Genomic DNA, 26,213 nt, shown 5'->3' on the forward strand with positions numbered 1-26,213 from the left:
AAAATCGGCAGTGCAGGTAAAAGATTAAAACCTCTATTAAAACAGATGTCCAAATGAGCGTACCGCTACGCTACAAGCACGTTCTGGGCGCACGGAGAGGTGGCGGTACGCTCGAGAGCTATATTTGGAAGTGGCGGTACTGAGTACTGGTGCTTACTGGCCCACTTAAAGCACTGGCAATGACTATACTTTGGAATTTTTTTGCAGTCCACTTAGAATTCAACATGGAAATCATTTTTGTTTTTTATTGGCATTGATTGTTTTGAAATTCAAATGGTACTTACATGCCCGTGTTTTTATTTCTGTAATAAATATGGCTTTCAAGCCAACAGTTAATTTGGAGGATATTGATTGTTTATTGCAGGTATGTTGTTTACATGAGAAAATCTGTGTTACAAGTTAAACAAAAAATCCAATAAACAATCATATTTTGAATTTAAATAGTTTCTTTGTCTTGAGTTTACATTAATTATTTACATTTTACATTTACATATCCAAAAAGTTTCAGTCTTTTAATTGCGATTAATCGCGATTAATCGCGATTAATTTAAAAAAAATTGTGCGATTAATTAGTTAATTTTTTTAATCGATTGACAGCACTAATATATATATATATATATATACGTATATGTATATGTATATATATGTGTATATGTATATATATGTATATGTATATATATGTATATGTATATGTATATATATGTGTATATATATATATATATATATATATATAGTTTTATCACACTTTCCGATGTTTAACAAAATACTTGACAAATTACACGCATGCGCGGTATCATCAGTTCATCGGTTCTGAAATCGGACGCCTCCGAAAGAAACGGTTTTCGGTTCAGTGTACTGGTGATCCGAAAACCGATGCAACCGACTACCAGAGACAGCAGCAGCAACCAACAGATGCTGCACAGCTCAGCATTGCAGGATTTGCAAGACCAGAACTGACTAAACAAGCAATGCAACTTTATGATGCAAGTTCTCCAAGACAACAAGAAATTCATAATGTCATCATTAAGGATCTCCGCATTGGCTGCACTTTACCTCTGTCAAATGTGGGGGAGAGGCATTAAATAACTGAAATGTCATCTTTAACTGGAGGACAATATAGTGTGATACAATAATAAAACAGGTTCATTTGTATTTTCATGCACTTGTAATACAATAAAACCTTTGAAAACTTTTTTGATAGGAAACTAGTTCTGTTGACATAAAATAAAAATGTTCAATGGCAATGACTAGATGTTACAGTGGTATTTTTTTTTTATTACATTTTTATATTGCCATTGGTTTAATGGGTTGAAAGGTTAAAATATTAATAGAATGTAAAAATGTACAATACCAATTTATAATCTTTTTTAATTTAATTACTTTCTGGACTCGGGCGGACTCGACTCGGACTCTGCCTTTAAGAACTCGGACTTGAGTCCAACTCGACCCCTTTTGGACTCGGACTCGGACTTGGACTCGATGTTTGTGGACTTGGTCTTGACTCGTACTCGACAAAGGTGGACTCGGACCCAACTCTAATCAATACACTTATTGATGTAGGCAGTAACAGTCTCTGAGTACTCCTGGAGGTCAGTGGTGTTATTGCATGTGGCAGCCTGGTTAAACATGTCCCAGTCAGTTGTGTTGAAGCAGTCCTGAAGAATCTCTGATGATCCTTCTGGCCACACTTTAATCTGTTTCTGAACTGGTTTGGCGACTTTAATGAGTGGTCTGTATGCAGGCATTAGCATAACAGTGATGTGGTCTGAAGCTCCGAGGTGGGGGATGGGGGAGGGCTTTGTAAGCTCCTCTCTGTGTGGTGTAAACAAAGTCCAAAATGTTATTACCTCGTGTTGGAAAGTTGATGTGCTGGTGTATTTTTGGAAACACACTCTTAAGGTCAGCATGGTTGAAATCCCCAGCTATGATGAGAAAAGCATCGGGGTGTGCTGTCTGCTGTTCACTGATGTGCTGGTACAGTTCATTTAGTGCGTCGTTCCTGTTGCTGGTGATGTTCAATGGGGGAATGTACACTGAAATGAGCAGTATAGCAGTATATTCCCTCAGCAGATAGAACGGCCGGCACTTAATAATCATAAACTCCACCAGGGGTGAGCAGTGTTTGCAGATCACAACAGTATCGCGGCACCACGCGTCATTGATGTAAACACAAAGCCCGCCGCCGCGGGTTTATCCTCCCGCAACGAGAGCTCTGTCAGCTCGATAGCACGTCAGCTGGTCGAGCTGAATAGTGCAGTCTGGAACGCTGTTGCTGAGCCATGTTTCCGTGAACACAAAAACACAACAGTCTCTTACAGTCCTCTGAGTTGAGCGTAATAATCGGATGTAGTCCAGTTTATTATCCAACGAGCGTACGTTAGCCAGTATGATGGTGGGGACAGATGGCTTGTGTGGGTTAGCCGTTAGCCTAGCCCGGATACCTCCACGCTTCCCCCTCTTCTGCTTCCTCTCACACCGCTTGTGTCGCCTCCGCTGCGGGCGAGATGCAGTAGTGGGGGTCGAAGATGATGAAGGCCTCAGTAGCAGATCGAGATCCCGCAGCTGATCCGCTTGCGCGGAGTTTAACTGTAAAAATGCGGTCCTGCCGACATCGAGCAGAAACTCGCGACTGTATTTGCGCTTACAGACAGGTAGACGCGACGACAACGTACAAAAACACTGCGACTCACAAGACAAAAAACATGAAAACACCGTTCTGTCGGGACAGAGAGAAGCCGCTGCGTGTGGACGCGCCGCCATCTTGTTATATTTATATTTATATTACATATTATATATTTCACAACTAAAGAAGGAAGAAAAAATCACAAATGATACAGTCCATTTCTAACATGCCTGTGTTCATGAGCTATTCATATAGAAATGTTAGAAGATATGTCCACAGATGTGTTTAATCTCAGGTGCTTTATTGCAATTCAAGGTACAGTGCGACAAATAAGATGTGGCCAAGGTACCAATTTTCTAGGTGCGAAGAACGAACTGAACTCAGCACTTAAGGAACTTGATCCCGAAAGGCTCCCTATTCTGACAGATAAACAGTGTGACTTTGTTCTAAATGTCCCTCATTCCTGCCATGCAGGTGGTGTATGTCAGTGGCAAATCTAAACTCTACGGAGCATTCTAACTGCTACTGTCGCCCTTTCATCGGGCAGGCTTGATGATGCTTCATTTGGCACCTTGTTTTACGAAGCCATGGCAGAGCTTTTATCTCCAAAACTTATTAGAAAATGCAACCATTCCTTTCTACCTACTAAATAGACAAAGCATATAGCAACTTAAACTACAAAGAGTAATACCTTTAAAAATGAAAAACAAAAGGCATGACAACACATCACATCTGACACTTTTACTTCTTTAGAGCTGGAGCTTTAAGTTTTAAAGACTCTAAACCATTTGTTAATGTTTGCAGCTTGAGATGAATCTTATTATATTAAGCAATCTCTCTTATAAGCTTCACAATTATCTTATTCAAAGTGTCCTGTATTCACATCAGCTTTATCACAGTTCTCAGCTTTGAAACTAATATTCTGCTGGTACTTCAGGTTTCTTTTTGACTTTTTGGCTTTCTTCCACTTGCAGTCCTTTAATGATAAGTATCACAGTCTCTGGACTCTATAGAAATTGGTTCAGCATGGGATTGATCGGGAAACCTCATGCCTACAGTATATGATCCCCAGATTACAGAGTCTTCAAGCCTTATGGTTGTAAGGCATATTTTAATGCTTCCCTTTTATTCAATGAAAGCACACAGACTCATCAAGCACATGACTGCTGGGATTGCAATCTGCAGTGATGTGGTCCAGGTAATGGAAGAAGAAATCTTAAAGAGCTGAGGTTGTAACACGTTGTAGGGTTGTGAACTGTATTAGACTATCTGCGACTTGTCACAGAAAAAAACTCAAATTCAGGTTTAGAACAACTTGAGGTTTAGTAAATGACAATTGGGGGGGGGGGGGGGCACGTTAAGAAAATTAGATATTTGTATTGGAAAACAGCTTCAAAATTTAAAGAACATACTTTGACATATTATTTTTCCCTTCAGTTTATTCCTTGAATTTTCTATAATTGGTATTTAAAAAGTCACAAAAGTCTTGTATTTATCTTCATAAAACCAGCAAAAACCTTGTTTATGGACATCGCCATTTTTGATTATTTTTGCTGAATACTGTTGTGAATGATGAAAATGTTCAGTGCTGTATAAGATAAGTGTTGTGGCATTCAGCCAAGTATGGTGACCCATACTCAGAATTCATGCTCTGCATTTAACCCATCCGAAGTGCACACACACACACACACACACACACAGAGCAGTGGACATAATTTATGCTGCAGCACCCGGGGAGCAGTTGGGGGTTCAGTGACTTGCTCAAGGGCACCTCAGTCATGGTATTGCTGGCCCGAGACTCAAAACCAAAACCTTAGGGTTAGGCAGGGGTGGAGTGGGACCAAAAAATCTACCGGGAAATTTCGTAAACCACTACGAACCACGTTAATCTGTGGTCAAGGCTGTCGATATGAACGGGCTGCTGCTTCAAACAGATAAGGCTTATACACATCACATTCGCCGTCGTACAGGGTCATACGGGTGCTTGAAATCCTCGAAAATGCTGGAAATTTAATACAGTGTTTTCAAGGTTAATTAAAAATTGCTTGGATTTAGATAAGTGCTTGGAAATGCGTGCATTGGGTTAAAATTTGCTTCTTTAATGAATGGTTAACCATGGTTTCATTATATAAGCAGCTCCGCTCGAGTCTGCACCTGTGGCTTTAGAGTGCTCTTATTAACTTGAGCCCTCCGACAGAAGAGAAAATGTCTGCTTGGTTTGTTTTCCACGGGAGAGCGTGTAGTTTGAGAATATAAGGTAAACAAACTTTCCCTGCTCAGTTAAATTACATCCTAAGACACACATAGCGATGAACGCTACAGTTGTGTTCAGATCATGCATTCACTGGACTCTCTCGAACATCGTCATCATAAACAGTGGAAACGATGTAAACAATAATTAATTGTGGCATAGTCCATCATTACTCAGGAATGTTGTTGCTCGGTTCTGTACGTTGTCACGCGTGGCATCAAAGTACCACGAGAGTGTTTTGAGAGCAGCCGGCTGCAGTTTCTCCAGAGTGACTGCAGAAGCGCTGATGATGACAAAGCTGTTCACGATTGGCTAGATCCACCACACGACAACGATCGCGATGTTCGAGGTTTATTAAACATTTGCAGCTACAAATACGGCCACAAATCTGCATTTTAGAATGGTAAAAGCTTTTTAATGTAGTCGCACTGTTGTATTGAGTCAAGTTTATCATACTACACAGATCAAAGCATAAACCCCACTGTATTAGTATTTAAACAGCATATGATCATGTTAAACTTTTTTCTTGAAAAATATGTCACAGTATTAAGCAGTATAAAAGTGTCTGTTGCTCATGGAAATGTTCTGAAACGTCTGCGTATTTGAAAATTCTGCATTTTATTCACTTCATCTGTGATAAGTATGTAAGCACCGATTGAGTTCCACTAACGGGAGCAGAGTGTCCGGTTTGTTTACAGTCTCATGAACTGATTTTGGACAGGCTTCTGAGGCAGAGTAATGGTCTACAGCATGATCTACAGCTAAATATAGAAGTGTTGGTGATAACCAGTGGATATGTCATACAAACGTACATTTAAAAAATGAATAAACTAAATAATATGACACCGACCGCAAGGAGAAGGAGGAGGATGAGGAGGAGGATGAGAAGAATGAGGAACAGGATGAGAAGGAAATGGAGAAGGGGATGGAGAATGAGAAGAATGAGGTGGAGGATGAGAAGAATGAGGAAGAGTTAAAAATTCCTGTCCTGTTAAAAATCATTTGCTTTATATGTTTAACAGCTCCTCTCAACCTGTTTCACTGGTTTCCTAAATGACCAATTATTCAGTTCGGTGCCTTTTAAAAGGCTCTGTGAACTGTTATAGAGCACGGTGGATTATGGTTATTTTAACCTGAAGAACAACAACTCTTCAGTGGACAATTATTTGCTTTATATGTTCAATTAAAACTCCTGATGTGTTAAAACGGTTTTCATCATTGACACATTACACGGTTCAATAGCTCTGAAATAAACAGACTAAATCTTCTAAATGTTTAGCTAAATCAAAAGAACATACTTCAACTCATTATTGAAAGAGTTACTGCTTTATATCGTGTTCAATAGGTCTGGAAACAATAGGACGGAGCCTCAACTGATGGAGCAGCAGGAAATTATTTTTTAGAAAAAGGAAAATAATTAAACTTCTATTGAAACAGGAAGATTTGAATAAGAAAATGATGAGAATGTTGAAGGAAATTATTGATTTGGTGAATTTTAATTTGGAATTACAGTCTTTAGCAAATTATATGAAAACTTTGAGATTACAGACTTCTGCGATAACATCTGAAACGTTTTAGAGGCAGTATTAAGATGCACATCCTGTTAGAGTTTCAACAGAGCTCAACAGTTAAAAACGGCCACGTATTTATACGTTTTGTTTACTGATTGTGCAAGGAGGTGCATTTTGCAATAAATAATGTTGCAAAATGGATCTTCTTTCTTCAATGTTGTGTTAATGTGTTTCATCTTGTCTTGAAGAAATGTTCTGAAATGTTTAGAAACTGCATTTTGTTTAGACTACACCTTTAAAATGTTGTAATTGGTTAAAGTAAATATAGATTAGTTTGCTTTTCTACAAAAGATGTAGAAAAGCAACTACTGTGAGGTTGCTAACTATGTCAAAGTTCACACTTCCTGGCCTGAGAAGCCATTGCAAGCTATGCCCTGCTCACACAAAGAGTACTGGGTGTGTGTGTGTGTGTGTGTGTGTGGCTGCGTTGTCTGAATATGGGGAAACGGAAAGAGAAGACAGGTTTTATGCATGGCTATAAAATGCTAGGTTTGGAACACTTTTGTGCTGCAATTCGGTGAGAAGACTCTGCACCGTTCACTTTTATAATTTGCTTGGGTTATTGTTTTAATAAAGCAAAACTCTTTCCAATGGTGATGCGTTAAGATTATTTTAAACAGGTCTCTGAGTAATTGAGTAGTCTATTATTTGAATTTATACATAAATCTCCAAAAAGAATCGCATAGCAGCAGGGACCTTCCACTGAACGGGTCGGACTCTGGTGGGAAGAGTATTGAAGCTTCTATTGCATCTCATGATACAAGAGGTAAGAGACATATGTATTGACTGCAACTGCTTGGGGAAACACAGATGTAAATAGAGGATTTATATATATATTCTTTAAATGGTATAACAGATACACCAAGTCTCAAAGACCATGCTACAAACCTTTATTGTATTGTTCTATACCTATCACTGACATTTTGAATGGGTTTCTCCATTGACACATGATTCACTTCAGTAGCTTAAGGGTTGAATGCTCCAGAGCGACTTGGAAAATTGTTTATTTGACCATATAGAAAATACTACTCTTCAATATATGTATATTTGCCCTTTTATGTTCCATTTGTACTAGCCATGTGATGAAGGTGTTTTTTATCCAATTACACATGATCCACTACAATAGTTTTTAAAGGAGGGCTCATAAGGAGTTTAAATAGCAAACTATAGTCCAGGTTTTATTGTATTTTTTTTTATCTCTGTTTTTGTCTGATACAGAGCTGTGATCATTATAATGAGTTATACATCACTGTTGTCCAGATGTTAAATGAACAAAGATACATTATTCTGTTTTATGGTTGTATAGTTTTCTGTATTCGTCTAACATTAAACTCACTTAATATCATAATCCATGACACTCACTGAGTTTTTACAGATCTGTTTCTATTGTTTTATGTGTAGTAAAGACTTGGGATCAGTCCAATTACTGTTAGCTGGATATTATCTTTTACATCCTCGAATGTATTGTCTTTTGATTTAGTATTAAAGTTTAGAAATGTCATAATCTATTTGCACTGATTGAGGTTTTCGTTCTTGCTGAACTGTCCATTGTCCTGAACCAATCATATTATAAAAGAGACTTTACATCAAACAGGACTGAACATGACATTAAATAAATACATCAAGAGACTCCAACTTCAACTTCAAGTTGAGACCATTCATGATAGTCTGTATCATAAATGACTGACATTTTATATAAATTGCAGGGTGGCTTTTTAAATAATGTTAAAGTTTCATTGAACATATGTTTTAAAAATGATTTTAACAAGACAATGACCTTTAAATAGGCCTGTAAAGATTCGGAAGAAAAGAAAGTAGTTTTAAAATACCTTCAGAACCTTTTCAACCCAAAATAATTTTTGAACACTTAAGTTTTCACAAGTAAAACCAGAAAAACAGGGTTGAATAACACATTGGCTGTAGTATGTTCAGTAGTGTCCAGACAAGATGTTTCAGCTTGCTTTCAAAAACTATTGAAATAAATCATATGTCATTGTTAAAAAAAACAACAACACACCAACGCAGTTCTTGTTTTTGCTGCTGCAAGTTTGTTACAGTTATTTCTCATCGGTTGAATATGAATTTCCTCTGGATAACCGCAGGTGTTGTTTAGGGACCGTCTGCAAACTCCAGCCACAGTGTAAAACAAAGTTTTAGTAAAAGCTAGTGGCCGAGCTAACTTACTGAATATGAGCTACAACATTTTTGAATGATAAAAATAAAAAGGATTAAAAATGTTGGTGAATTACAGCATTTATTTTTATCTGATTAGTGAACTTGTATAAATAGAGGTGACTGAGGTAATTGAGAACGGTCCCTTAAGTCGTGATGTTAGGCAATGGTGCAGTAAAGATCTGGAACTTCTCTAAAGTATTTTTTCTTAATTAAAGTGCAATACTAAATATACAAGAGATAAGATATATATTTTAAAATAATTTCAAAAATTTATTATTGCTGAAATTGCAGACATTAATAACCATGAAAACTAAACCCGTTTAATGTTTTTAATTGCCAAATTACATTCAAAATGCAAATACAAATATATCAATAAAATAAAAATGGAAATAAAAAAAATCGAATAAATAATGTATTCAAATAGTAATACAAATAATAATAATAATACCTTAAACTACATTTATGTTGTGCATGTAATGAACCAGAACTCGACATAGGATCCATAATGCAGGCTTTATTATAAAGGCTCGTAGTCTTACAGGCAATGGTCGGAACCAGCAATATCAACAGTGTGGGCAGAACAGAGAATCATTAATCCAGTAACAAGCAAGGGGTCGGTATGCAGGCAGCTAAGGTACGTAGAGATAACAGGCAGAATCGGTAACAGGAAATCAAACACGGGTAATAAAGCTCAGAAATGACAGACACAGCAAATCAAGACTTCGCGTTTGAACTGTGGTGGAAGTCCAGCTTAAATACACAGTCTTGATGACGATCACCTGTGCAGGTGATCAGAGTCCAAGGACGGGGCTTATGGGAAGTGTAGCCCCCTGCGAGCGACTCCTGGCGTGAGGAGGCACACGACGTCGGGGTCTACCACGGGGTCGAGGGGCCGGTTTACCAGGATGTAGACGATGAAACTCATTGACAAGATTGGGATCTAGGATGTCCTCTGAGTTTACCCATGAGCGTTCCTCTGGACCGTACCCCTCCCAGTCGACCGGATACTGTAGGATTCTACCCCGACGTCTGGAATCGAGCAATTCCTGGACCTGGTAAGCCTCCTCGCCCTCTATGATGATGGGTTGAGGGGCCTGTGCACGGGACCTCCCCTCTCCCTTGTCTCTGGGACCAGCAGCGGGTTTGAGCAGGAGACATGAAAAGTAGGAGAGATACGGTATGTGCTAGGCAGTGCCAACCAGAATGAAACTGGAGTTATCTGTCTAGTGATTTGGAATGGACCCACATACCTTGGACTCCACTTGCGGCACGGGAGCCGGAGACGGAGATCCCGTGTTGATAGCCATACCCACTGGCCTGGCTGATAATATTGACTTGGACGCCTTCTGAGGTCCACCTGCTCCTTCTGCCTCCTTACAGCGTGTTGCAGGTGAACATGAGCCTGATTCCATACCTCTTCGCTGCGTGCCATCCAGACGTTTACCGCCGGAACATCTGTTGGATCTCCTGACCAAGGGAACATTGGTGGTTGGAATCCCAGCACACATTCAAAGAGGGTTAAACCCGTAGATGGCTTAATAAGGGAGTTCTGTGCGTATTCGGCCCACAGGAGATATCGTGCCCAGTCGTCCTGATTCTGATTACAATAGGCTCTGAGGAAGCGGTTGAGCTCTTGGTTGAGCCTCTCCACCTGTCCGTTTGCTTGTGGATGATACCCAGAGGTAAGGCTGACATTAATGTTTAGGGCTTTGAAGAAGGCTGACCATAATTGAGAGGTGAATTGCGGTCCTCGGTCTGACACAATGTCCTCGGGTAGGCCGTATAATCTGAAGACCCAGTTGCATCAGTGTTCTGCCGTCTGGAGAGCGGTAGGTAGTTTGGGTAAAGGGATGAATCTGCAAGCCTTGGAGAACCGGTCTATTATGGTGAGTATGGTGGTGTAACCCTGTAAACTGGGAAGATCCGTAACAAAGTCAATGGCAATGTGTGACCAGGGTCATTGAGGAATGGGTAATGGTTGCAGAAGACCGGCGTGAGCTTGTTTGGATGCCTTATTAATATTGCTCCCTTTGTTGTTGGAGTAGCGTCATGATATCCCATTGAATGGGAGCAACCACCACCTGGAACGGTAGTATGGGTTCTGTAACAGATGGAATGTTCTCCTCCTCGAATTGATGTGACAGGGCATCTGCTTTAGTGTTCTTGGAGCCGGGTCAGTAGGTTACCGAGAAGTCGAATCGTGTGAAGAATAAGGATCATCTGGCTTGACGGGGATTGAGGCGTTTGGCGGTGCGTAAGTATTCCAGGTTCTCGTGATCTGTTAGTACTGTGAACGGATGTGTGGCTCCCTCTAGCCAGTGCCTCCACTCCTCAAAGGCTGCCTTCATGGCAAGGAGTTCTCAATCCCCGACACTGTAATTGCGTTCTGCCGAGTTGAGTTTCCTAGAGTAGAAAGCACACGGATGCAGTTTGGTGGCAGGATCTGGGCGTTGTGACAGGATAGTTCCAATGCCTGTTTTGGAGGCGTCCACCTCGACAATGAAGGGCAATGAGGGGTCAGGGTGATAGAGGATGGGTGCGTTACTAAATCGTTGTTTCAGGGTTTGGAAAGCTTTGTGAGTGGAATCTGACCATTGGAGTCGATGAGTTCCTTTTTTGACCAGTGAGGTGAGCGGAGCGACAACAGTGCTCAAGTTCCTAATGAATCTTCTGTAGAAGTTTGCGAACCCCAGAAATCGTTGCAATTCCTTAAGGGTTGAGGGTTCAGGCCAGTTGAGCACGGCGTTAACCTTTTTTTCGTCCATGGCTACCCCTCCGGGACTGATTATGTATCCCAGGAAAGTGGTGGAAGTTGTGTGGAACTCGCACTTCTCAGCCTTGGCGTATAACTGGTACTGGATGAGGCATTGGAGAACTGCTCGGACGTGTTGATACACGTGTTGGACGTGTTCAGGAAGGGTGTTAAAGTAGATCAGGATATCATCAATGTACACAATCACAGATATGTTTAGCATGTCTCTGAAAACCTCGTTAATAAATGATTTATTAATGAAATGAACTGAACTGTTTTTTTTGTTGATTGATTCTGAACTGATTCTGTGCTAATTATGATCTCTGTCCACTGGAACACTATCTTTAAAACGGTTTAGCATTACCGATTAGCATTACCATTATTACATAGCATATATTAATTAATTCTTGACCAAAACACAGCAGGTATGAATGCAACATAATGCAACTAATTTTAATAATCAATACTTACACAGATGGCTCGTTCTTTTGAGGTCGGAGAGCGCCAAGATGTTTTCTTCTGAGGCGATTGTGCATCGCAGTTCAATTCAGTTCATTTTTACGATACAAATCATTGCAAAGCACCTTTACGGAAAATTTCTACAATATTTAGTAATAGCTTATAAGTGGTGATCAGTTTATGTGCATATGACAGGAATTTTCAGAAAAATTAATACAAGATGTAGTCAACCAGACACTATTAACAGCAGTTATTATATGAAACAATCACTTTTTTGGCAATATTTGTTAGTTCTGCTTTTTGTTCGAGGGTTAGCATCATCTGAGGTCCTCTGAGGGGTCATCATCATCTCTTCTCTTTTCAGGTGTTCTGGAAAGTTCTCCATCCCCAGGAGCAGAAGCCGCCATTACGCGAGATGAATGTAAACAGTATGATGCTTCAACACATTTTCCTCATGTAAATGTATTTTGTTAGTTGACGTAATCGATGATGTTGATGCGTTGTTGCAGGACTAGATCAAATAGTGCTATGTACTTAGTGTTTAAAACAGTTACCATATTTTTCGTACTATAAGTCGCACCTGAGTATAAGTCGCATCAGTCCAAAAATACATCATGACGAGGAAAAAAACATATATAAGTCGCACCGGACTATAAGTTGCATTTATTTAGAACCAAGAAACAAGAGAAAACATTACAGTCTACAGCCACGAGAGCTGATGAAGTGACCCCAACTAAGCAAGCCAGAGGCGACAGCGGCAAGGAACCGAAACTCCATCGGTGACAGAATGGAGAAAAAAACCTTGGGAGAAACCAGGCTCAGTTGGGGGGCCAGTTCTCCTCTGACCAGACGAAACCAATAGTTCAATTCTAGGCTGCAGCAAAGTCAGATTGTGCAGAAAAATCATCTGTTTCCTGTGGTCTTGTCCTGGTGCTCCTCTGAGACAAGGTCTTTACAGGGGATCTGTATCTGGGGCTCTAGTTGTCCTGCTCTCCGCTGTCTTTCTGGGCAGTAGAGGTCCTTTCTAGGTGCTGATCCACCATCTGGTCTGGATACGTACTGGATCCGGGTGACTGCAGTGACCCTCTGATCTGGACACAGACTGGATCTGGTGGCCACGGTGACCTCGGAATAAGAGAGAAACAGACTAATATTAGCGTAGATGCCATTCTTCTAATGATGTGTTTCCGGTTCCGGTTTACCTAATTAATGCAGCCTAAAAATCCTTTAACGGATTTGGATATTAAAAGCATATTAGTATGTTATGTGTATGCCAGGTTAACGAGATGGGTCTTTAATCTAGATTTAAACTGCAAAAGTGTGTCTGCCTCCCGAACAATGTTAGGTAGGTTATTCCAGAGTTTAGGCGCCAAATAGGAAAAGGATCTGCCGCCCGCAGTTGATTTTGATATTCTAGGTATTATCAAATTGTCTGAGTTTTGAGAATGTAGCGGACGTAGAGGAGTATAATGTAAAAGGAGCTCATTCAAATACTGAGGTGCTAAACCATTCAGGGCTTTATAAGTAATAAGCAATATTTTAAAATCTATACGATGTTTGATAGGGAGCCAATAGTACACAGAACAACAGACTGAATATGTATGTTAACATAACACATTAACAATTAGCTTCATAAATAGCATAAAAACATACCTGGAAGGCTGAATAGGCTAAAATTAACATAACAAGCCATCGAGTCCAACAGTTACCGGTAACAATAAGCAAGTTCACAAAGCTCCCGCGATCTTATTCCACTTCACTGAATCCGTTGAATTCTTCATCCTCTGTGTCGCTTCTGAACAACTCCGCCAACTCCGGAGGAAGATGAAGCGCCGTCTCTTCTTCTTCTGCAGGGCTGTCGTCAGACTCCGCATCAGTTCCAGTTATTCCGGCCTTTCTGAATCCCGACAGGATGGTTTCGGTTGTCACTGAAGCCCATGATGTGTCGATCCATCCAAGGACTTGCTGATAAGTTGCATGGTGCATTCTCCCGGTTGCCGTGAAGCTGTGCTCTCCATCCACCATCCACTCCTCCCACAGGCGACGCAAGACTCCCTTAAAGCTCCGGTTCACCGTGATGTCGAGTGGCTGGATTATTTTGGTTAAACCTCCAGGGATGATGACAGGTATGGAGTTGCACGCTTTTATTTTATCTTTGAATTGTGGCGTTATGTGCGCTCGCGTACTGTCCATCACAAGCAGGGCTTTGGGTGTTTTTTAAGAAGCCATCAGGACGCTTAGTGTAGCACTTTGTAAGCCAGATGTTAATCATTTATTGATTCATCCACCCTTTCTCATTCACGGCCACGACAACTGTGGGGGGAGATTCGTCTTTGGGCATGGTTTTCCGTTTGAAAATGACCATCGGTGGAAATTTCGATCCATCTCCACAACATGCCAGTGCCACTGTGAAGTGTGATTTCTCATGACCAGTTGTCACTATATTCACAGTTTTCTGCCCTTTCTCTGCGACACTTCGACCCATGGGGATGTCAAACGTGAGGGGGACCTCATCCATGTTGATAATATGGTCCGGTGACATGTTGTATTCAGTAACCTGCTTTTCAACAAACTCACGGAAACTGTCGACCTTAGCTTGGCTTGGAAGTCTGCTTGCAGTTTCTGAGACAACGTTGTCAATGCTCTGATAGAGAGGCGGTTGCGTTGCATGAAGCGGTAACACCAAGAAGGCCCGCCAGCAAAATCATTTATATTCATCTCCTTGGCTACTAGCATGGCGTGGAGACACAACTGCACTGTTGACAAGCCTCTCCCGGCAGCGCGTTGTTCACGCACCCATCTGTGGACTCGTTCCTCCAGCTCTGGCCATCTAGGATTTTAGTTTTGGGGGCATTTTGTTTGCATTCAGTCTTTCTTAGTTGTCTTTAAAGGTGCCATATGCAGAAATTGAGATAAAAATATCCATAACATGACCTACACGCATCAAAAGAATGAGAAGAAATAAAGGCGATGATGTCATTAAAAAAATGTCAAGTTATAGTGCTGCAGAGATATCAACCTTAATTAGCATTAGCATTACTAGCCCCGGCCCGGCAGGTGTTGTAATACCAGTTTCAGCCATGAGAGGCGGTATGCGGGCAACGTAACAACCAGCCAACCTGCAACGAATACACGAATAACTCGCAGGGCGTACCTGGACCTGATGTCAATCGTGTGGAAAGTACAGCCCACTACTTTCAGTTCAGAGAAGAGAGCGGAAGGATAGCTGAAGCCCTTGGCAAAAGACCAACACCTGCTACAGGGAAACAACCGCGCTCGGAATCACAAATCAAATCCGATAAGAATACCAGAGTAAACATCGGCACTGCTTTTAATCGCTGGAGACAACTGATGGACCTGAAAGAAATGAGGTTTGACTGATGCTGTTAGTATTTCGCTAGAAGTTTGTTTTATATGTTTGTGTATTTGTTTTCGGGAAGTTATAACATAGAAATGTATCAAAGGCTGTTTGATAAACGTGCTAATGTTAGCGATGGCTAACCGTAGCTGCGTTTCATAATTAGCTAGCTATAACTTAACGTTACCCATTTTATTATATAGGGCTGTGCATGTCTTTACTCGTGTACATCTCATCAGTAAAGACGCTCCTGTAATTAGGAGTATATCTCCACCACGTGTGTTCAGATCAGGATTGCCAGGTTTTCACAACAAATCCTGCCCAGTTGCTTCTCGTTGCTAGCCCAATCTCGCTTCCAGAAGGTTCCCCGATAAAACATTGCTTCCTGGGGTTAAAATATAGTTTTTTAGCAGGGTTGCCTTGGTATAATTCGCATTTTAGGGGCTAAATATCACGTTATTTGTATTGGGCTCGCTGTGACCAGCGGACATGAAAAACAACCACCACAGACTTGGCAACACTGGTTGGCATTTACTACACGGAGCCGTAATTCACTAACAATCTACACAACATCGATGTTAAAATCGCAGGCGATTCTTTGTCGATTTTTAAAGCGATTTTGTGTTAGTTGTCAGTAGACTAAGGCTCTGTGCAGTTACTGCCGCTCCACCTGAAGCAGTGTTGCCAAGTCTGCGGTTGTTTTTCATGTCCGCGGTTTGAAGCAATACCAATAACATGATATTTAGCCCCTAAAATGCTAATTTTACCCTTCCCAAAAATGTATATTTTAACCCCGGGAAGCAATTTTTATTGGGAAACCTCCCGAAAACGCGATTGGGCTAGTTTTGGACTAGTTTTAAGAAGCAACTGGGCAGGATTTGTTGTGAAAACCTGGCAACCCTGATCTGAATGCACATGCTGGAGATATACTTCTAATTACAGGAGCGTCTTTACTGATGAGAGGTGCATGAAAATCGCATTCGATTTTTTGCACAGCCCTATGTATCATAACTAACCTGCTCTGTCTAGTCTTTTGGTCTCCGTGTCCGCTTTAAATACAAAATAAGCATTCGATCTACGTTAGAGCGTCTGAGCGTTCACAAATCTTTCTGCAGCGTCGTGAGCAGATTTTTGACGCTCTAGACGCCGGCGGTGTGACTGTGAACGCACAGTTAGGCTTCGGCTATGGCTGTAGTGTTGTTGTGAAAGTAGGGGCGGAGCATAGAGACTATGCCGTTTCTCGTTTGTTACTCTAGAGTAGACCAATTCACTTTATTGAGGCATACTGCCCCCATCTGTTATGGAATGTGGAGTATGACTTGATTTTTTTTGCCAAACATTACAGATGGCACCTTTAAGTTAATATTCCAGTTAACAGTTTTCAGTTGTTTTCAGTGGTAGACTACAGGAGCACTGAGCAGCATAGAGCGCCCTCTCGCGGCTGTAGACGGTAATGTTTTCTATTGGTTCATTTCTCTTGGTTCATTTCTCTCGGTTTTTTGTCAAATAAATTGATGAATAAGTCGCACCTGACTATAAGTCGCAGGACCAGCCAAACTATGAAAAAAAATGCGACTTATAGTCCGCAAAATATGGTATCATATCTAGGTTAATGTTAAAATCCCCTGCAATAGCAAAACTCTTTCTTTGAGGAAATCATTGATAACATTTCTGTGAACTCTTCAACAAAGGCTAGAGAGTATTTGGAGGCCTGTAAATAATAATAAACCTTTCAGCACACTCCCTAGATACTCAACAGACAAGTACTGACCAAATGACACTTGCTTGCATTGATAGATATCTTTAAATAGAGCAGCTACACCTCCACCTCTCCTAACAGTCCTGCAGACACTCATGAAAGTGAAGTAAGGACGGGCTGCTTCATTGAGGACTGTTGCACTACAGTTTTCTTCTAACCATGTTTCGTTTAGAAACATTAAATCCAGAGGGAATAGAATCTACAGCGAGTAATGCTGGGTACACACCAAAAGATAATCGGGCTGATTTTGTGCCGATTTCACTCCTTCCGACAATCCTAGCTATGTCCCTATTATCTTGAAGGTTCTACAGATGATCTTATCAGATGTTCCCTTGCTGTGAGGTGTGTTAAGAATGTCTGAACCTGATCCGAAGAACGTCGGAGCCTCCCCGATCGTGAATCGTAAATATTCAACATGTTTAATATTTACGATCAGAAATCCTGATGTGTGGGGGGAACCCCGAGGACAAACATTATCACGTGAAATGAAACAATATCCAATCAGGAAGCAAATGATCATGTTCTTAAAGAGTAATCTAATGCTGCGTTCCAGGCAGGTTTTTGAGCCTGTAAATCATGACTTCAAACCACGACTCAATTTTTTCAATGCGTACCACTTGCATAAACACTGCATCCGTAAGCAATATTATACCGTAGGGGCTGACATCATTGTTTCGCGGGCTATGTGACGTCAGAACTCAGAACTTGGAGTACATCGATCTAGTACGAGTTCACGGGTGGGAAGTCACGGGTGTGACTGCCGTTCCAATGCACTTTTTCTGGGTATAAGGTTGGAAAAACATGAGTTACGGGTTGCCTGGAACGCAGCATAAGATCTGATAACAATTATTTAAAGTTTATTTAATAAGGAAATTTCAAAGAGAATAAGATCTCTTTTCCAAGAAAGAACTGAGAACAACAATTATATACATAAAAAAGCATATCTGTGTTATTTTGTGACCATTGAACACCACTAGCTCACTCTGTAACTTGTACAGACCATATCCCCGCCGTCTCCAGAACTTCACCCAAACCCTTTTCTTTTTTCCCTGTGAATTTTCTGTGAAAATCATTCCAAACACTATTATTGCAATTTCTTCCTGCATATTGTCCGGAATGCTTATTCTGAAATCTCGCAAGATTTTCTGTGTTCACAGTCGAGACTCTGGTTGAAAATCTGTTTGTGTGTGGTGTGCTGTCTTTGTCACATTTTGGCACACCACACACTATAGGAGCAAAACGGTTAAATCTAGGATTTTTTATCCTCATGTTTGTGGTCTTTCACATTTTGAAAGTCTTATAAGATGTAAAAAATCTTTTGTTGTGTAACCAGCATAAAATAATGAATCCATTCCCTCATCTGTGAAAATTGTCCTTCAGAGCGTCATCAAGCTTTGCCTTTATTTTTTTTGAAAATGCAACACTTATTATACCTTTAATGCTTCTTTGATTTGTTGTTGATTTTGGTAAATTTGCTTTTCCACACAGAAATTCAGTGAATCTGTTCAGTGAAGCTCCTCCCATTGCAATCACATCATCAGTGAAGCTCCTCCCAAAACAATCACATTATCATCAGTGACACACCTCCCACAATAATCGCATCATCAGTAAAGCTCCTCCCACAACAATCACATCATCAACAGTGAAGCTCCTCCCACAAAAAATTGCATCAACAGTAAAGCTCCTCCCACAATAATCACATCATCATCAGTGAAGCTCCTCCCACAACAATCACATCATCATTGAAGCTCCTCCCAGAGCAATCACATCATCATCAGTGAAGCTCCTCCCACAACAATCACATCATCATCAGTGAAGCTCAAGTGAAGAGGATCATCAAATCATCAGGAAGAGATGAAATCTGCAAAGGCTGAGTTTATTAAAGGGGACAGAGAGAAGATAAGAGATCCAAAACCCTGTAAAATCAAACATACTGAAGATACTAAAGAACAAACAGGTTGGTGTTTATTCCTGATTAGTTCATTAATATTGCTGACGGTTATGGGTCAAGTGACACAGTCAAGGTGGATGGCAGCGTAGTTTACACTGCTTGCAGCAGCACAGTTTATTTATTTATAGAAGTAGAGAAGAGCTTCAGTTACAGAAATATGGCTATCAAAGCATAAAATAAATGCATGATATGCATAAGCATAAAAAAAGAGCATAAAAAAGGCTCTGAGAGGTGGTGATCCAACTCTAAATGTCTCCGGTGAAGACCAACTGACACTGACAAATCCTCACGAACTGCCGAGAACATCGCAAACATCTTTAACATTTTAAAACAAAGCCACTAACACTTTAGAATGCTGCTCCATTGTTGATGACAATAACTAAACAAGAAACAAATTACTAATACACTATTAACATTAACCATTAACTAACAAGAAACTCTGATTAACGAGTAATAGCACTTATGGGCGCTATTCAAACGTATATTCTATAATATCTTATTCCAGTGTTTTTTACGTTGAGAAGACTTGAAAAACACACATTTAGCAGAGTTTGAGTTATTGTGTTTACATTTCTGCTTTTTATTCAGCTAATAAGATATTAGAGTTTGAATGAAACATACACTTGCATGAAAGTTTAGTGCTTTAAAATATTAGCTCACCCAAATATGAAAATTCTGTCATTAATTTCTCACCCTTATGTCGTTTCAAACCCGTAATACCTTCATTCATCTTTGGAAAACAAATTACGATTTTTTTTAATGGAATCTGGAGCTCTCTGACCCTGCATAGACAGCTACACAACTGAAATGTTCCCAAGTCCAGAAACATTTACATTACATTTAGTCATTAAGCAGACGCTTTTATCAAAAGCGAAGAATCAAAACATCAAAAGAGCAATGATATAAAAGTGCTATAACAAGTCTCAGTTAGCTTAAACACAGTACACATAGCAAGGGCTTTTAAATAATATAATAAAAAGAAAATTGATATAATAGAAAAAGAATAGAGCAAGCTAATGTTAGAGGTCTTATTTTAAAAATTGTACATTAAATGAAAAGAAAATAGAATACAGAAAGATAAGAAAGAGAGGTCAATTATTATTATTAATTTTTTTAGAATAGAGTAGTGTAGAATAGTGAGTGCTAAAGTTAGAGGGTCAAATAAAGATGGAAGAGATGGGATTTAAGCTTATTCTTGAAGATGACTAAGGACTGCTCGGATTGAGTTGGGGAATTCATTCCACCAGGAGGGAACATTTAGTGTAGAAGTCTGTAAAAGTGACTTTGTGCTTCTTTGGGATGAACAATCAAGCAACGTTCACTTGCAGAACGTAAGCTTCTACAGGGCACATAAGTCTGAAGTAACAAATTTAGGTAAATGGGTGCGGAGCCATTGGTAGTTTTTTAGGCAAACATCGATGCCTTACATTTTATGCGAGCAGCTATTGGTAGCCAGTGCAAATTGATAAACTGGTGTGATGTGTATTATTTTGGATTCATTTAAAATTAGTCTTGCTGCTGTGTTCTGGATTAATTGTAAAGGTTTGATAGAACTGGCTGGAAGACCTGCTAAGAGAGCATTGCAATAGTCCAGCCTGGACAGAACAAGAGCTTGAACAAGGAGTTGTGCAGCATGTTCCCAAAGAAAGGGCTTGATCTTCTTGATGTTGAATAAAGTAAATCTGCAGGACCGGACAATTTTTGCAATGTGGTGTTAGAAAGTAACATAACTCCAAGGCTTCTGACTGTTTTTGAAGGAGTTATGGTTGATGTGCCTAACTTGATGGTGAAATTTTGATGGAACGATGGGTTTGCTGGAACCACAAGCAGTTCTGTCTTGGCAAGTTTGAGTTGAAGGTGATGGTCCATCATCCAGCAAGAAATGTCTGTTAGACAGCTGAGATGCGAGTAGCTACCGTCGGATCATCAGGATGGAATGAGAGGTAGAGTTGAGTGTCATCAGCATAACAGTGGTATGAAAAGCCATGTTTCTGAATGAGAGAACCTAATGATGCCATGTAGAGAGAGAAGAGAAGTGGTCCAAGAACTGAGCCCTGAGGCACCCCAGTAGTTAGATATTGTGACTTGGACACCTCACCTCTCCAAAATACTTTGAAGGTCCTATCTGATAGGAAAGACTCAAACCACTGGAGTGTGGTTCCTGAGATGCCCTTTGCCAGTAGGGTTGATAGGAGGATCTGGTGGTTAACCGTATCAAAATCAGTGGACAGATCAAGCAAGATAAGTACTGAAGATTTGGATTCTGCTCTTGCCAGTCTTAGGGCTTCAACAACTGAGAGCAAGGCAGTCTCAGTTGACTGTCCAATTCTGAAGCCAGATTGGTTGCTGTCAAGGAGGTTGTTCTGTGTGAGAAAGGCAGAGACTTGGTTCAAGCTCAGGCAAGTGTTTTTGCAATGAAGGAAGAAGGGAAACAGGTCTGTAGTTCTCTAAAAGAGATGGGTTGAGGGTGGGTTTCTTAAGTCATGGAGCTATACAATCCTGTTTAAATGATGATGGAAAAAACACCAGTGTGGAGGGATGTGTTGATGATGTGAGTGAGTGCAGGTACAACTGCAGGAGAAATGGCTTGAAGGAGATGAGATGGAATAGGATCAAGTGGGCAAGTAGTAGGGTAATTAGAAAGGATGAGTTTGGAGACTTCTGCCTCAGAGAGTGAAGAGAAGGAAGTAAATGAGTGTATGTTTGCTGGTGATATGAGCTTGACGAATTGTGGTGTGGAAAATTGTGCACTGATGTTTTTAATTTTATTAATGAAAAACATGGCAAAGTCGTGAGCTATTATGAAGCAGGCGGGAGAGGAGGAGGACAAAGGAGTGAAGAAAATGTTTTAAAAAGCATGCGAGAGCTAGATTAATTGTTAATTTTGTTATGTTATTATGTCATTTTAGCAGTGGAGACATTATAAGAGAAGGAAGAGAGGTAGGTCAGTAGTTTTTTTGGATTTGTGCCACAAACTTTCAGCAGCTCTAAGCTTATAATGGTGTTTGAACGTCAGAACATCAGATAACCAAGGGGCAGAAGGGGTGGTAAAGACAAAATGGATATTGAAAGAAAGGCTGGTCAGAAAGACAAGGGGAAAACAGTGTCTAAACAAGATGTAAGAGTGGAGCAGAAAGTATCAGTAGCATTGTTAGCATCAAAAGATGCTAATAGTTTAGGGGAAGGAAGCGAAGATGAAACCATTGTAGATCGCCTGGGTGGGTGAGAGTGAGCGTAGGTTACGTCAAAGATGACTTGTGGAGGGGTAAGTGATGTGTCAGGGACCATGTTGAGGTTAAGAGTGAGAAGGAAGTGATCCGAGGTGTGCAGTGGAGTAACCAGTACATGATCAGTGGAGCAGATTCGTTTATAAATAAGGTCCAGTTGGTTGCCTGATTTGTGAGTAGCAGAAGTTGACACTCGTTTGAGATCAAAAGTCAAGTCAAATCAAATCTGCTTTATTGTCAATTCTTCCACATGTACAGTACATACATACAGAGAATTTAACCAATCAAACCGGTGAAGTGAACAAACAGTGCAGATAAAAAGATTTTTATTGCTGTCTGATTAAAGTGACAAAGGGCTCAAGAGCAGTTATTTTATTTAACTGACTGATCAGGTAATAGAGTGACATCAGTTCCAAGCTGAATGAGGTAGTGAGCAGACCAATGCTGCACAAAGTGACTGTTGCAGGTCATCATATATTAGTGGGGGGAGGGTGGAAAGACCTGGGGATGTGGGATCTGGGGGGGGGGGGAGGGGGTTAATAGTTCAGTGGTGCCTGGGGCAGAAGAGGGATGGGGGGCAAGTTCGTGAGCGAGTTCAGCTTCCTGACAGCCTGGTGGATGAAGCTGTCCTTCAGTCTGCTGGTCCTGGCCTGGAGACTCCGCAGTCTCCTCCCTGTTGGCAGCAGACTGAAGAAGCTGTGTGAGATCACCTGCGATGCAGAGGGCTTTATCAGTCGTTCACTCCAGGAAATCTTCCGGAAGGCCTTACTCATTCTTATTTTTGTTTTGCTTTAACAGGAAAAATATTAATATTTATTTTTAATAATTAATTTAGCTGAAGAATCAAATAATAAGGGACATTTTCTATGAACTGGGTCCAGTCCCAGATGCCAGATCTTGTGAGAAAATATCCATTTTGTCTGGTGCCTGAACAGTAGAATAGTCAGCAGGTTATCGATAACAAAAACATGTTAACATTAAGTCTTTTCTGGTTCAAAAACTGTATTAACCATCTTCTATAAACCAAGAAGTTCACTGAGCAAAGCCAGAGAAAAGCAGAAGCAGGAAACAAAGGGATGATAAAATATAAAATAATGAATAAATTGTATAATAAAATGATATAATACATTTACTACTATAAAGTACATGTATTAAAGTACATTACTAACTATAAACAATACATTACATAAATGACTAATGATTATAAATTAATATATAAATAAATTATTAAAAATTAACAAAAGCATAACAAATGTATGGTTGCTCTCTTGATGTATTTGAGGATCCTCAGACCCTTCATGTTGTTTATCAAACATATTTAGCAGTCCTTCTTATAAAATTTTGTGCCTATAATATTTTAAATCTAATAATTTGAAGATCAGTGTACCTCATTCATGACAAGTTTTAGGGAAGTATCATTTATAAAATTGCATCAAAATTACTGAAATGTTTTTATGCAACTGTGTGCTTTCTGTTGCCATATCAGTTTTTTATGTCCTTTCAATTTCTCATGTCTTTTAATTTTTTTTTTTTTCAAAAGGAGTTGAATTAAAATGTACCATTTTTACTTTTGTTTCAGTGTTGATAGAAGATAATGAGGAGAAAGAAGAATTGAGTGAAGTTGAGGATAAAAATCATGTCAGAAGTGATGAAAAACCTAAACAGAGAAATTTAGAGAAAAGAAGAGACAAAAAATCTTTCCCCTGCACTCAGTGTAGAAAGAGTTTCAGCCGCAAATGTCTTCTCACGCGACACATGAGAGTTCATACTGGAGAGAAACCGTTCACTTGTGATCAGTGCGGGAAGAGTTTCTCACAATCATCAAACCTTAAGATACACATGAGCATCCACACTGGAGAGAAACCACACACATGTGATCAGTGCGGGAAGAGTTTCACACGGTCATCAAACCTTATGACACACATGAACATCCACACTAGAGAGAAGCTGTACACATGTGATCAATGTGGGAAAACATTTCTGTGGTCTTCAAACCTGACAACACACCTGAAACTTCATGCAAAGGAGAAACCACATTCATGTCATTTGTGTGGAAAGAGTTTTTTACTTCTAAAAGATTTGATAAAACATCAGAAAATACATACTGGTGTGAGAGGGTACATGTGCTTTGAGTGTGAAAAGACTTTTATTACATCTTACCATTTAAAACTGCATGAAAGGATCCACACTGGAGATAAACCTTACAAGTGTTCACACTGTGACAAAAGATTCAGTGTCTCATCACATCTGAAAAGACATGAGAGGATCCACACTGGAGAGAAACCTTACAAGTGTTCACACTGTGACAAAAGATTCAGTGTCTCATCACATCTGAAAAGACATGAGAGGATCCACACTAGAGAGAAACCTTACAAGTGTTCACACTGTGACAAGACATTCAGTGTGTCATCACATCTGAAAAAACACGAGAGGATTCACACTGGAGAGAAACTGTATCAGTAGGTTTGGGTACAGAAACCAGGTACCAATATGGCACCGGTACCTATGTAACCAGTATGTACCAGAACCGAATTAGGACACAGATATTGGTGTCTCATGAGTGATCAATTGAATATTGAATATTTGTCCACTGATTCTCTGAAACAGATGTAAGAAGCATTATCACTGTGAAAAATAATTGCCTGACTGAGAAAATGCATGTAAACGCAAATTGAAAAACTGTGATAATACAAATCCAACAAATCTTTGTAGTAATACGAATGTTCGTGCTGTTTTCACATTGTGACAGGAAATGAGAGCATCTAAGGAGTGCGTGAATGCCGTAATTACATTTGCTCTGACAGCAACAGGCAAAAGCAATGCAAGGTATCTACCTTAAATCCTCTGTCTTTAAGGATGGCTTTGATCAACACCAGATCGGTGATTAACAAGACTTTCATTTTAAAAGACTTGTTCTCTACCCAAAACTTGGATTTTTTTATTTCTTACTGAAACCTGGCCCTGTCCAGGTGATCTGAGTCCTTTTTCTGAACTCTTGCCATCTAAATGTTTGTTTTTTAATTCTCCACGCACAACTGGTCGGGGTGGCGGACTTGTATTTATTTATAAAGATCATTTTACCTGTCGCTCAGTGGCGAGTAACGTTAACTTCAGCAGCTTTGAACTTCAACTGTTTGTTTCAGAACTTGGTGATCCGCTTTTCATAGCGGTAATCTGTCGACCACCAAAATCTAATACAAACTTTCTAACAGAGTTTGCGGAGTTCCTGAGTGATGTGACTCCGATATACTATTTAAAAAGCATATAATTATACTCTGTGATTTTAATGTTCATATTTGCTGCATGAATGATCATTTAGCAAAGGGGTTTACCCATTTGCTGAACGCCTTTGACTTTTCTATTGTGGTTAATGGTCCCACTCATAAGGATGGCCATACACTTGACTTAGTGCTTTTGATTTAGAAGTCTGTGAAAATGGGTTTTCCGGTCATAAGTCTGTTTTGTTTACTGTACCATGTTCTACTGCTGCACCTATAGTCCCATCTCGTGGCCGTCTTTCTCGGCGTATTACTCATACTACCAAAGACTCTTTTTCATCAATTTTTCATGAAGTGATGCCTTCTATTACTGACTTTTCCTGTGATGTTAGCGTTGAGGAACTCTCCAGATTTAACTCCACCTGTTCTAATGTTTTAAATGCTGTGGCTCCTTTAAGGACTTTTCAGTCTAAAGCCCGTTCTGAACCCTGGATTGATGATTCTATTCGTTCTCTCAGACGTTGTTGTAGAAGAGCAGAACGAAAGTGGAAAAAGGACAGGCTTCATGTTTCCTTTGAGATTTTAAAGGACTCTCTTTTTAAATATCAGAAAGCAGTGAAAAAAGCAAAATGTTGACATTTGTCAGATATTATTAACAAAAACTGTTCTAGACCAAAGACTCTTTTTAACATTATTAATGCTACTCTTAATCCGTCGGCCTGTCGTTTTTCTGGGGATTCTTCTCTTTCATGTGAAGAATTTTTATTATTTTTCGATGGTAAAATTAGGGATCTCCGGCTGGGGATAACTCCCTTGTTTTGTAATCCATCTAATTCCTCCATCGCAAATACATTTTTAGTCAGTTTAAA

At 40.0% G+C, this 26,213-nt stretch overlaps 3 protein-coding genes across 7 annotated transcripts in view; all 3 read left to right on the top strand.

Moving 5' to 3' along the window:
- The window catches only part of LOC127952159 (zinc finger protein 845), a 177,127-nt gene that overhangs the window by 16,104 nt on the left and 134,810 nt on the right, over positions 1–26,213 (top strand). The window lies entirely within an intron of this gene.
- LOC127952147 (zinc finger protein 501-like) overlaps positions 1–26,213 on the top strand; it is a 106,464-nt gene that overhangs the window by 16,104 nt on the left and 64,147 nt on the right. The gene's annotated exons all lie outside the window — the stretch shown is intronic.
- Positions 6,877–24,589, top strand: LOC127952200 (zinc finger protein 239-like). 4 transcript variants are annotated; one of them, XM_052550606.1, is made up of 4 exons: positions 6,877–7,211; positions 12,196–12,252; positions 18,437–18,905; positions 23,706–24,589. In XM_052550606.1, exons 3-4 carry the CDS (start codon positions 18,803–18,805, stop codon positions 24,587–24,589), a joined length of 987 nt encoding a protein of 328 aa, XP_052406566.1. In that variant the 5' UTR covers positions 6,877–7,211; positions 12,196–12,252; positions 18,437–18,802. The 4 variants fall into 4 exon arrangements, with proteins under 4 accessions (XP_052406566.1, XP_052406569.1, XP_052406567.1 ...); XM_052550609.1 differs by having other exon boundaries at positions 6,879–7,211; positions 12,196–12,259; XM_052550607.1 differs by lacking the exon at positions 12,196–12,252 and having other exon boundaries at positions 6,879–7,211.

Source organism: Carassius gibelio, chromosome B3 (genome assembly GCF_023724105.1).
Source record: "Carassius gibelio isolate Cgi1373 ecotype wild population from Czech Republic chromosome B3, carGib1.2-hapl.c, whole genome shotgun sequence".
Lineage (NCBI taxonomy): Eukaryota > Metazoa > Chordata > Actinopteri > Cypriniformes > Cyprinidae > Carassius > Carassius gibelio.

Bases quoted from the DNA above. Each gene is read 5' to 3' on its own strand.
- LOC127952200 (XM_052550606.1), top strand. From the start codon at position 18,803: ATGAAATCTGCAAAGGCTGAGTTTATTAAAGGGGACAGAGAGAAGATA. The intron at 18,906-23,705 runs GTTGGTGTTTAT...CTTTTGTTTCAG, and splicing joins AGATACTAAAGAACAAACAG to TGTTGATAGAAGATAATGAG.